Source organism: Oncorhynchus mykiss, chromosome 23, assembly GCF_057628025.1.
Source record: "Oncorhynchus mykiss isolate SJ-2025 chromosome 23, ASM5762802v1, whole genome shotgun sequence".
Lineage (NCBI taxonomy): Eukaryota > Metazoa > Chordata > Actinopteri > Salmoniformes > Salmonidae > Oncorhynchus > Oncorhynchus mykiss.
In genome coordinates, this window is record NC_143044.1 from 18798162 (window position 1) to 18811207 (window position 13046).

At 44.2% G+C, this 13046-nt stretch overlaps 1 protein-coding gene and 1 long non-coding RNA gene across 51 annotated transcripts in view; one reads left to right on the forward strand and one right to left on the reverse strand.

Annotated features, from left to right (window-relative positions):
• Nucleotides 1-13046, reverse strand: part of LOC110502535 (ankyrin-3) — a 150861-nt gene that overhangs the window by 52740 nt on the left and 85075 nt on the right. For 31 of the 50 annotated variants that reach the window (XM_090216996.1, XM_036960093.2, XM_036960086.2 and 28 more), the window contains 7 exons: nucleotides 9913-10110; nucleotides 6216-6314; nucleotides 5437-5535; nucleotides 5050-5148; nucleotides 4709-4804; nucleotides 3664-3736; nucleotides 3376-3432 (listed from right to left, as the gene is read on the reverse strand). In XM_090216996.1, the coding sequence (XP_090073122.1) occupies nucleotides 3376-3432; nucleotides 3664-3736; nucleotides 4709-4804; nucleotides 5050-5148; nucleotides 5437-5535; nucleotides 6216-6314; nucleotides 9913-10110 (721 nt within the window). The remainder of the gene's footprint in view (nucleotides 1-3375; nucleotides 3433-3663; nucleotides 3737-4708; nucleotides 4805-5049; nucleotides 5149-5436; nucleotides 5536-6215; nucleotides 6315-9912; nucleotides 10111-13046) is intronic. The other 19 variants (XM_090216998.1, XM_036960092.2, XM_090217039.1 and 16 more) reach the window with 1 other exon arrangement.
• On the forward strand, nucleotides 407-12402 carry LOC149972532 (uncharacterized). The gene is made up of 3 exons (XR_016490993.1): nucleotides 407-515; nucleotides 9405-9506; nucleotides 12276-12402. It is a non-coding gene; the product is annotated as an uncharacterized LOC149972532 (long non-coding RNA).

Genomic DNA, 13046 nt, shown 5'->3' on the forward strand with positions numbered 1-13046 from the left:
ACCAGTACGTCTACTAGGCCCTATGCTCAGTTGGTGGGCTACACATTGGGCTAGAGTGAAACTAAATAACAGCTACTTAGCTCTAGGATACTTGAAATTAATGACAATAGTAATAAATCCATGACAATCTATTCACAGGCTAACAAAGTCCATTAGCTTGGAGATAGAGAAAAGCTACTTGCAGCATAGCTCTCCTGTCCAATAAAACCAAACGCAGTTTGTATTGACACTCAAGCCATAAAGCGAGAGGGTTAAACGCTAGCAGAACTCAATCCGCGAGAGCAACTCGATTATCAAAGAGAAATAAAAGACGGCAGTCCTTGTAGCGACAATCTATCCCCTTCTCCCGGACTCCAGCCTGCAACAAACACTTCACTCTTCCACCGCAGCCCCTCCCCCCAGCAGTCCTGCCTCTGCCGCACTCTTGCTCAGATGGGCTGCAATGTCGCTACAGCTCTTTGCTACATTTGATTCAAATACGGTCCCATTCGCTCACTGACTGTATAACATCAAACGTGAGTACGTTTTTCAAAGCTAATGCAGTGGACTACTCAAGACTATAACGTCATAGCAAGCCAAGCCAGCATGAACAATTCTCTTCTCCCTCTCCCAGCTTGCTCTCTCTCACACGGCTCCCGCCTCAGCTACCCTGTAGCCTACAATATTCAACGGAATAGTGCTGCATTCTGCTACACAATTACGAAATGGCCTTATGCACCAATTCCCTGTGTAAAACCCATTCGACAGCAGCTCTCCATAAACTACAGCCTAGCCTTTATGACTTACATAGAAAAACTGCCATGTCTGTCACCACTCTTATTAGATTCCCGTGTTGGTCTTAATATTCCAATTATCCGCAGAACAGAATAACTTCCCCCAATAAATCCAGAGAGAGACGAATGAGGTAGAAAATAAATCCCATGCAGTCATGTGGTTGCAGCTGAAAAAAACTGTCAGGTTTGGCTATCCTTCCAGCAAAGGACTACTACCCGAAAGCCTACTTATTGTAACTGATGCGGTTGTTGCTAGTGTAGGGGCGGACTGCACCTCTGCCGCTGCTCTTCCGTTTCGTGCTGCAAACAAAATTCAAACTATGCAGACTTTTCCCGGTAGAGTAAATCCCTGAGCGAAAAAGTAAAAGTGGAAGCCATTTAAGTTCGGAACAAGAGAGTTTGCTTTGCTAATGCATCCATTCGGCTCAGTGAAAGCTCATCTCATTGGATTTGGAGATCAAGTCCATCCGTCCGGATAAGCTAGCATCTCCGTCAATGTGCAGGCTGAATGGCACCAAAAACACAGCGGCAGAGGGATAGAGAGGTACTTATTTTAGGACAGGGATAAACTCAGTTTGGTGAGACTGGAGGGAGAAAAAGGCTTTGAAGGACAACCCACTGGAACCCCTCCTGGATTTGTTTTCCTGAGGAGGGGGTGGACGGTGGAAATCTGGCTGCATTCCAAATGGGTGGACCAAAACTGATAATTGGTGCGTCTTTTTGCATCTCAAAGTAGCCTACACTTCAAGTTATTACTCCTCTAAATTCACAAAGTTTTGTAGTTTGGGTGTTAGGGAGAATTAGGCAACAATTATGACTGGTGACCACTTTTAAACTCATATAGATGTATATCCTGTGGTTATACTAGGCTGAAAATAAGTAATATATAATATATATATATATATATACAGTCAAAGGTTTGGACACACCTACTCACTCAAGGGTTTTTCTTTATTTTATTTTTACTATTTTCTACATCGTAGAATAATAGTGAAGACATCAAAACTATGAAATAACACATATGGAATCATGTATAGTAACAAAAAAAGTGTTAGACGAAATCAAAATATATTCTATATTTGAGATTCTTCAAAGTAGCCCCCCTTTGCCTTGATGACAGCTTTGCACACTCTTGGTGTTATTAGTAAAAAATAAAGAAAAACCCTTGAATGAGTAGGTGTGTCCAAACTTTTGACTGGTACTATATATATATATATTGTTATTTTCTACCTAGGGCCTGTGCTGTGGACACTGATCCCAGAAGAATGCTGTGAGGACTTTAGACATGATCTAAGGAGTGGGTAATGGAATCAGCGTGCCACTCTGATTACAACAGGACAGGAGTGACCTGTCATGGCCAATTAGATTGCCCCCCAGATAAAGAGATTTGGAGAGATGTAAACCTTTTCTGTCCAGACTAAAGCATGCACTGTGGACTGACTGTCTAGGATTGCTGGTGTAATGTATGGCCCGATGTGACGCCATTTTTCACTAAGACTTTTCAACATAGCTGCCTTGGTCGGTCTTACACTTAAGGCCATTTAGCAACGTAGTAAACTATGAGGATAACCTGATCACTGAGAGCCGTAAACATTGCAGTGTGTGTTTATCAGCCCCAGTGTAGACATAGTAAGCACCACCTCTGATCAGTCGCCAGGTGAGTGTGTGGAACTTGTTGAGTCGAGCAGTATCATCTGACACAGAAACCCGACACCCCTCTCTACAGTTTCCTCTGCAACACTCCATGGAAAAACTCATCCATTTTACAGTGGAGACCGTATATTGCTTCCCAGACACTTGGTGATAACTGAAATGGGCAGTTCTATGATATTAAGTTTTGTCTTACCAACTACCGATACATTGGTATTCATCCATCCACTCAGCATAAAAATGCAACTTGAGATCAGCTAACATGTAACAACACTTGATTTGTCCCACACACTTTACTAGTTCAGTTGTTGCATGTACAGTTTCTGTGTAGTTGCAAGTAATGTATAATAATGATTGTATTGTTACCAAATATATTGAAATACCATGTAACTACCATGCATGGTATTTTGGCAACAAAGTTAAATGACCCATAACGAATGTGGGAGAAGACACAAGTTAATTCAGCTTTACAGAAGGAAGGCCTATCCTTTATAGCAAATTGCTCTAGAGCCCGAATACTTAGCTACATGCAGTGTAACTAGAATGACTGCAGATAGGTCACACCTAACATATCTAATAGCAAGCAAAAGAAAAGTCCAAAAGCTCACACACAAACTTAATTTGTGTCCAGTGTTTACTTTCCCTGCTGATTTACACTTGTAGACAATGATTCAGCCCGTGACATCAACTGCGGATACATAGCTCAAACAAGATACTAAGAGAAAGCTGGATTTCAGTGAAAGTAAGCAGAGAGAAAGAGGTGTGTTCTGGCTATTACGTTCCAGATAGCCAGGCAAACCTCAAGCAACAGCAGATAGTTAGTGAAGCAATGTATCAGCAATGTGGTGAGTTGGTTTGGTGTCCAACGGGTGAGGCGCAGGTGAAGGAATGGGTTTACGTGAAAAGAGTAAAACATACATAAAACTACTGCGTAGAAAAATGGGGCAAATACCTTCGTCAACATCTGAAATACAGTCCTCATTGAGAATTTCCGGCACATTAGCCTTAACTGTGTGATTTGAATACATACAGTAAATCGGAGGTTAATAAGACACGTCAAATGGCACACTTTCACAAATATGAGATGCATCCACACATGCTTTGAATACACAAGACACAGATCAACCCTAACTGGCGAGGATCCAAACACATTATTTCACTGTCAGCTCATGGGGGAAGGCACGGCTTAGGTTATAAGGGACATTTTGAAACAGTCACATCATCACATATACACATATACCTTCATCTTCAGACATGTCCAGAAACTCGTTCATGGTCTCGGGGACGTTCATTTTGTGTTTTTCTGTCGTAGTCTGGTGATAAAAGAGGAAAGAGTGAGACATGAGTAATGTAGATGAATGCTACTGTATCCAGTGACCTCTGCTTGGCCCTGGGTGTCACTATTAATAAATCCCTCCTGACACATGGACAGATCAGGTCTCAGGGGCTATTTGAGGAACACCAGGAGATTCAATCTGGCCCTTTCATACAGGTCACTATTAAACATGTGCGAGAGAATTTGTGGAATCACATGCAGTTACTCTTGTGTACTGTTTCAGGGCCAAGTACTATTTTGAGATACACATTAGTAACTCATCCAGTGATTTCAAGGTTTGAGTTGTACAGTATTTTCAGACCTTGTGTTAGGATTCAGCCCAATTTCATCAGAGGAATGAACAAATGTTTATGAATTTATTCTGTACTTACAGATCACCACACACACAGATGAACACATAAGGTTAGTGAACTCCAAGCACATGGTCAGATGACTGTAACAAATACTGTACACAGAGACAGACCACTAGTCTGGATTTTCATTTGTTTTACATACACTAGGAATGCAAATCGATATTTGCTTTTCATTACCATAACACATTAACACAGAGAGAGATCAGCACGTTACAGTACGCACTGCAAGGGGTCTCACGTGTGATAACTGGACTAGTGTTTAGGTACGCATAATGCGTAATCTGTACCTGACCAGTACAGCAAAGGAACACAACTCAAGTCTTCCACTGCTGCTGTGTCTACTTGCTCAATTACTATCAGATAAAGGCCTGTGTTTATGCCAGGTGAGTAGACTCATCAATGAGTACAAGACACCAATTGAGATTTACAGTCAAATTGAGTGCCAGAAGCAATATTCACTGGACAAAGGCAAGCGATAACAATGGGGCTAGGCCCCACTGGTCCAAATGAAAACAGAGAGACAAACAAACTTACAGAAAGTTAAACATACAGACCAACAAAGACAAACTGACAAAGAGACAGACTTGGCGTCTTACCACAGAGGTCAGATTCTCATCAGTCAGCGGCATGAGAGTGTCCACCACTGAGATGTAACCAAGGCGACGGGCAATGGACAAGGCTGTGTTCCCGTTCTGTAAAGAGGAGGAGAAGAATTGGAGGTGTAAAGGATAGGAGGTTGTAATATGTGTGTGTTTTTACTTTGTTTTTGTGGACACATTAGTGTTGTGTATGTGCATATATGTACGGTATACAATGTATGTACAGTATACTATTGTACGTGTCCTTCTGCTCTATTTGTCTCTGTGCATCCCTGCTGACTGGGGCTTCTGTCAGAGAGCCGCTGAGACAGCAGGTTTTCCTATGGTGCCTCGCTCACCACGGTCAGCTGATTGGCCGAGGCTCCGTGCTGCAGCAGCAGGTTGATGATGTGGGTGTGACCCTGCTGCGCCGCCTGGTGGAGGGGAGTGTAGCCGTTCTGCGGACAGAGAGAAAGGGAGGGATGGCGAGAGGGATGATAGTGAGAGAAAGAATGAGATGGGGGAAAAATTGAGGGGAGTGAGGAAAGGGGAATGCAAAGAGAAAAACGAGAAGGAGAAAATATTAATACAAACAGTGGGGCAGCAAGGGAGGGAGGGAGGGAGAGAGAGAGTGGGACCAAAACAAAGAGAGTGTTAGGGAGGTGAAATAACACACACACACACAACCTGACAAAAGTAAATAAGCTCAAACGAACACCACATGGGAGAGATCTTCAGTTGCTTACCTTTGTTTTGCCATCAACTCTGGCCTGGTTCTGTATGAGGAAGTTTGCCATCTTGACGTTGCCATAGTGACAAGCCACATGCAGCGGAGTGTATCCCATCTGTTTTACCCAAGGGAAAGGGACAGAGAGAGGGGGAACGACAGAGACGAAGGAAGGAAGGTGTGAGCTTGTTACTTCTCATCCTCTGACGGCACAGCCCTTGTGTGAATAGGACGTACCTAACATTAACTTTACCCAAGTGTGACACAAAATTACTATTATCCATCAAGAACTTAATAACACTTCTCTATTAGAAACACCTGATAGAAAAGATGAATGGATGAACAGCCTTGGCTCTATACCTGTGTGCTGTCAGCACAAACACAGTGTGTAACCTTGTGCTGTGTAACCTTGAGCTGCTGCAGGCCTCTGTCTGTGTTCCTGCTATGGGGGAGGTTGACAATGGGCGGTCAACTGCATGAAGCAGGGGAGGTTACTGGTAGTGCCCGCATGTACAGACACAAACACCTGTCACTCAGGTGTCCAAATATAATTTATTCATGGCACATCTGAGAACACAGTGCTGCAGAAAGATGTGTGTGTGTGTGGGCTGGTGATTATTTTTTATCACTTAAGTAATGCACTATTCTAAACACATGAAGTAACCATCTATAACGCCTGGTCTATGATTGACAGAGGAGAGTTGAAATCAAGGGCATCTCTTTGTCCCACAGTCTTTCACTGTGATAGTCTGTACAGTCTGTTCCCCGTGGTTGCCGTAAAAACAGCGTGACCCTCACCTTTGTCTCGGGGTCGATGTCCGCCCCCTGGTTGAGCAGGACTTCTGCCACGTTGACTTTGTCCTCCTGCGCTGCCAAGTGGAGGGGTGTGAGGCCGCTCTGAAAGAGACACGCATGCGGCCATAAACACACACACGGTTAGAATGCCTTTTCCGTGGTGGGGGGGGGGATCACATTTTTATGAAAGCAAGGGCACTTTATTCATCCACGTTTTAAAAAAGTAACAGGGATAGGACGTTAGCTAGCAAGGAGGTTGTTTTGAAAACACTTTTTAATCCTGCGGCTGCTTTTGAACTCAGTGAAAAGCATCAGTGAAAATGGAGACTCAGCTGTGGTCTAATCCTGCCTACATGTACAAATTACCTCAACTAACCTGTATCTCCGCATTCGGTACCGGTACCCCCTGTATATAGCCTCGATATTGTTATTTTATTGTGTAACTTTTATTTGTTTTACTTTAGTTTATTTAGTAAATCTTTTCTTAACTCTATATTCTTAAAACTGCATTGTTGGTTATGGGCTTGTAAGTAAGCATTTCACTGTAGGGTCTACTCCACCTGTTGCATTTGGCGCATGTGACGAATAACATTTGATTTGATCCACTACGCTAATGATGGTGCTGTACTGAGAGGTGTTAATCTGCCTTCAACTAGTGCTCATTACGATGACACAGGCCCTCTCGGCTAATATTAGCGGGCTTAAATCAACCCCAGAAAAGCCTGACCCTGGTATGTCTGTGTATGTGCCTTTGGTTACACGTGTCTGTGGTTGTCAAATCATATAAAAAATCTAATTTTATTGGTCGTGTACACATATTCTGCCGATCTTATCGCAGGTGCAGTGAAATGCTTATGTTTCTAAATCCAACAGCACAGTAATACCTAACCGCACCTCTCTGATTGGGTTAAATGTTGGGTTAAATGCGGAAGACACATTTCAGTTGAAGGCATTCAGTTGTACAACTGACTAGGTATCCCCCTTTCCCTTTCCCAATACACACAAATCCCCCAAAAAGAAAGAAATGAAGAAATATAGTAGTTATATAGGATGAGCCTTGACTAGAAAAAAATATATATAAAGTGGGTAAAACAGTATGTAAACATAATTAAAGTGACCTGTGTTCAATGACTATGTACATAGGGCTTCAGTCTCTAAGGTTCAGGTCAGAGTACCGGGTTGTAGCTGGCTAGTAACACTGACTAAGTTCAGGGCAATGTACTGGGCAGAGGCTGACTAGTGGTGACTGTTTAACATTCTGATGGCCTGGAGATGTTGTTTTTCAGTCTCTCTGTCCCAGCTTTGATGCACCTTTACTGTCTCTGCCTTGTAGATGGTATCGGGGTGAACAGGCCCTGGCTTGGGTGGCTGAGTTCCTTGATGATCTTCTTGGCCTTCCTGTGACACCAGATGATGTAGAAGTTCTGGAGGGCAGGCAGCTCCTTCATTTTGTTGATGTTGAGGAATACGTTATATTTCCTGGCACCACTCCGTCAGGGCCTTCACCTCCTCCGTGTAGGCCGTCTCGTCATTGTTTGTAATCAGGCCTACCACTGTTGTGTCGTCAGCAAACTTGATGATTGCATGGTAGACATGCGTGGGCCACACAGTGGGGCCATGTTGAGGTTAAATGTGGTGGGGGTGTTGTTGCCTACCTTCACCAGCTCGGGTCGGCTCCTCAGGTATTCCAGGACCCAGTTTCACAGTGCGGGGTTCAGACCCATGGCCCCGAGCTTAGTGATGAGCTTGGAGGGCACTATGGTGTTGAAGGCTGAGCTGTAGTCGGTATTCCTCTTGTCCAGATGAGATAGGGCAGAGGGCAGTGTACAGTGCGAAGGCGATTGTGTCATCCGTGGATCTGTTGGGGCGGTATGCAAATTGTAGTGGGTCTACGGTGTTGGGGAAGGTGGAGGTGATATGATCCTCATGAAAGCACTTCATGATGACAGAAGTGAGTGCTACAGGGTGAAAGTTATTTAGTTCAGTTACCTTTGCTTTCTTTGATACAAGAACAATGGTGGACATCTTGAAGCAAGTGGGAATAACAGACTGGGATAGATTGAATATGTCCGTAAACACTCCAGCCAGCTGGTCTGCACATGCTCTGAGGATGTGGCTTGGAATACGTGAATAAACATGCTTAAATGCCTTGCTCACGTCAGCCACGGAGAACGAGAGCTCACAGTCCATCTGAGCGGCATCCGCCTGAGTTGGCGGTTCTGTGTTTTCCTCAAAGCGGTGAAGAAGGTGTTTGTTTAGCTTGTCCGGGAGCAAGACATCAGTGTCTGCGACGTGGCTGGCTTTTTCTTTATAACCCGTGATTGTCTGGCACATACATCTAATGTCTGAGCCGTTGAATTGCAACTCCACTTTGTCCCTATACTGTCGTTTTGTCTTTTTCATTACCTTGCGGAGGGCATAGCTAGTCTGTTTGTACAGATTATGTTCCCAGTCACCTTACCGTGGTTAAATGTGGTGGTTCACACTTTCAGTTTTGCGCAAATGCTGCAAATTTGGATTGGTCAGTCCTTAACACAAGTATTTCCTGTTTAAGTTTCTGCCTATAGGAGGGGAGGAGCAAAATGGAGGCGTGATCTGTATTGCCAAAGGGCGGGCGGGGGAGTACCAATGGTCAAGAGTGCTCGATGAGCGAGTAGCACACTAGATGGGTTGATAAAACTTTGGTAGCGTTTTCTTGATTTCCTTTATTAATGTCCCCATGTACAATAAATGTAGCCTCAGGATATACGGTTTCCAGTTTTCACAAAGTCCAGTGTAGTTCCTTGAGTGGAATATTATCTCGGGGGGTAATTCGTTCGGCATTTGATGGTGAGGTATTCCAGATCGGGAGAACAAAGGGACTTGAGTTTCTGTACTTTACCACAATCACACCATGAGTAGTTAAACGTGAAACATACACCTCCAACCTCCTGTCCGTGCGATGGACGGAGAACCCCGCTGGCTGAATGGATGGAGACAGTATATCCGGAGATCGACATGATTCAGTAAAACAGAGTATGTTACAGTTCCTGGTGTCTGCCTGGAAGGAGATCCTCGTCCTGAGCTTGTCTACTTTATTGTCCAGGGACTGAACATTAGCGAGTAATATACTCGGAAGCGCTGGATGGTATGCACACCTCCTGACTAAGAGCCTACTCTGACTAAGAGCCTACTATATGTTTCTCTTCTCAGGTGATAGCGACTTGGAGCAGCCCTCAGGATTAACAGAATTGCCTCAGGAAGTTCAAACAAAGAATCCAATTCAGGGAATTAACATTTCTGGTCGAAATCCTGGTGAGTGACTGCCAATATACAGTAATATCAACAAAACAAATTCAGCTGTCGGTAATAATTCAAGAAACGTTTTGAGCAAATATTGTAAAAAAAATATACAGCAAAGTTAGTTAGGAGCTAGAAACAGGGCGACCATGTTTGTCGGTGCCATCTTGTTGTGCATGTGTGTATCTGAACAGTAGTGTAAAGTATGAGTGTCTGTGTGTCCAAGGTACTGATGGGTCTTGAGGTCTATGAGTGTTGAAATGTAATTTCCACATAAGTTACCATCCTGTGAGGCCAGGTGAGAGTGTGTGTTTGTTGTGTGTGTGTGTGTGTGTGTGTTTACGTGAATGTAGTATAGTGTGCTGTATGTGTGCTTTGTATGTCTGTCTGTCTGTCTGTGTATACACAGTGTGTGTGTTACCTTGTTGCCCATGTTGACATTGGCGTTCTTGGAGAGGAGCAGAGAGACCAGGTCCACACTGCCCTCCTGTGCAGCCAGGTGAACAGGACTGATGCCCTGGCGGGTCACAGCGTTGGTGTCCGCCCCGTATTCCAGTAGCGTGGTCCCTATGTCCATCTGGTTCTTCTTGGCAGCTATGTGGAGGGGTGTGTAGCCATTCTAAGAAGAAGAGACACAGGGGAAAGGTATTCAGCACTCTCTGAGTGTACTCTATTCCAGGGTACTTTTTAGCTTTTAGCATCGGGACCCCTTTTGTGATAGCAAATTCATCAGGGACCCCCTCATAATATCAGAAAACAACTCCTACTTTAGAGTGCGATGTAAATAGCATACAAGCATTTTACTATGACTTCTGCAGTGCATGACCAGAGAAATCAAGGCTCAGGCCCTGTCAAATAAGATTTTAAAGGCCCGCTTGCCATCAGAGACAACACTTTGCCTTGGGGCATTTAACAGTTTTTAAGCTATTTTCTTGCAATTCTACACATTTTGCCATGGGGCAGATCGTGTCATTTGCAGTTCTTAAGTTAAAATTACAGTGTATTTATGCCCCCTGCTCTATTCTACTCTCTTCTATTATTTTTCCAAATATTTATCTGCATGGGTCCTCATTAGGGTTCTAGATAAAGAGATGATAACACACAGTACATTAAACATTCCATAATCTTAGCTAGGTGCAAGATTTAATTTAAGGCCTTGTTTAGCCTAGGGATATCGTTAGTTTTATTGATTTAATTTAAATAGTCTTGTCAGACAAATTTCAAGCACCAGGATGATGTTAACAGAAACAACCTGTTTCACCCTCTTCTCCCTTCACTAGACACACACTACTAAATAACAATAGAGCCAGGCAGGCAGAAAGAGAGTATTTGGCTGGATGTTAAAGCCGGATCCATCCCAACATTCCCAAAGGGTTTCCCTGGAGAGGACAGCTAGAGGAGCTCCACTGTTGGTATGACATTACAGGGAGGCTTTAACGCCATAAAAAGTCCAAGGAGTGCAGGGTGGTGGGGGGGGTGTAATGCAGACAGAGTTGAGACCATGGGTGGAGGCAGTAGGCAGATGTGAAAAAGTGACACAAGCTCTTGACACCTACTTCAACTGTCATATACAGTGTGGCAAAAAAGTATTTAGTCAGCCACCAATTGTGCAAGTTCTCCCACTTAAAAAGATGAGAGAGGCCTGTAATTTTCATCATAGGTACACTTCAACTATGACAGACAAAATGAGAAAAATTATGGAAAATAAGTATTTGGTCAATAACGAAAGTTTATCGCAATACTTTGTTATTTACCCTTTGTTGACAATGACAGAGGTCAAATGTTTTCTGTAAGTCTTCACAAGGTTTTCACACACTGTTGCTGGTATTTTGGCCCATTCCTCCATGCAGATCTCCTCTAGAGCAGTGATGTTTTGCGGCTGTTGCTGGGCAACATGGACTTTCAACTCCCTCCAACGATTTTCTATGGGGTTGAGATCTGGAGACTGGCTAGGCCACTCCAGGACCTTGAAATGCTTCTTACGAAGCCACTCCTTCGTTGCCCAGGCGGTGTGTTTGGGATCATTGTCATGCTGACAGACCCAGCCACGTTTCATCTTCAATGCCCTTGCTGATGGAAGGAGGTTTTCACTCAAAATCTCATGATACATTGCCTCATTCATTCTTTCCTTTACACGGATCAGTCGTCCTGGTCCCTTTGCAGAAAAACAACCCCAAAGCATGATGTTTCCACCCCTATGCTTCACAGTAGGTATGGTGTTCTTTGGATGCAACTCAGCATTCTTTGTCCTTCAAACACAACGAGTTGAGTTTTTACCAAAAAGTTATATTTTGGTTTCATCTGACCATATGACATTCTCCCAATCTTCTTCTGGATCATCCAAATGCTCTCTAGCAAACTTCCGGCGGGCCTGGACATGTACTGGCTTAAGCAGGGGGACACGTCTGGCACTGCAGGATTTGAGTCCCTGGCGGTATAGTGTGTTACTGATGGTAGGCTTTGTTACTTTGGTCCCAGCTCTCTGCAGGTCATTCACTAGGTCCCCCCGTGTGTTCTGGGATTTTTGCTCACCGTTCTTGTGATCATTTTGACCCCACGGGGTGAGATCTTGCGTGGAGCCCCAGATCGAGGGAGATTATCAGTGTCTCCTGACCCATCCTGTCTCAGCCTCCAGTATTTATGCTGCAGTAGTTTATGTGTCGGGGGGCTAGGGTCAGTTTGTTATATCTGGAGTACTTCTCCTGTCCTATTCGGTGTCCTGTGTGAATCTAAGTGTGCGTTCTCTAATTCTCTCCTTCTCTCTTTCTTTCTCTCTCTCTCGAGGACCTGAGCCCTAGGACCATGCCCCAGGACTACCTGACATGATGACTCCTTGCTGTCCCCAGTCCACCTGGCCGTGCTGCTGCTCCAGTTTCAACTGTTCTGCCTTATTATTATTCGACCATGCTGGTAATTTATGAACATTTGAACATCTTGGCCATGTTCTGTTATAATCTCCACCCGGCACAGCCAAAAGAGGACTGGCCATCCCACATATGCTCTCTCTAATTCTCTCTTTCTTTCTCTCTCTCGGAGGACCTGAGCCCTAGGACCATGCCCCAGGAATACCTGACATGATGACTCCTTGCTGTCCCCAGTCCACCTGACTGTGCTGCTGCTCCAGTTTCAACTGTTCTGCCTTATTATTATCCGACCATGCTGGTCATTTATGAACATTTGAACATCTTGGCCATGTTCTGTTATAATCTCCACCCAGCACAGCCAGAAGAGGACTGGCCACCCCACATAGCCTGGTTCCTCTCTAGGTTTCTTCCTAGGTTTTGGCCTTTCTAGGGAGTTTTTCCTAGCCACCGTGCTTCTACACCTGCATTGCTTGCTGTTTGGGGTTTTAGGCTGGGTTTCTGTACAGCACTTTGAGATATCAGCTGATGTAGGAAGGACTATATAAATACATTTGATTTGATTTGATTTGTATGTCTTCCATTTCCTAAGAATTGCTCCCACAGTTGATTTCTTCAAACCAAGCTGCTTACCTATTGCAGATTCAGTCTTCCCAGCCTGGTGCAGGTCTACAATTTTGTTTCTGGTGTCCTT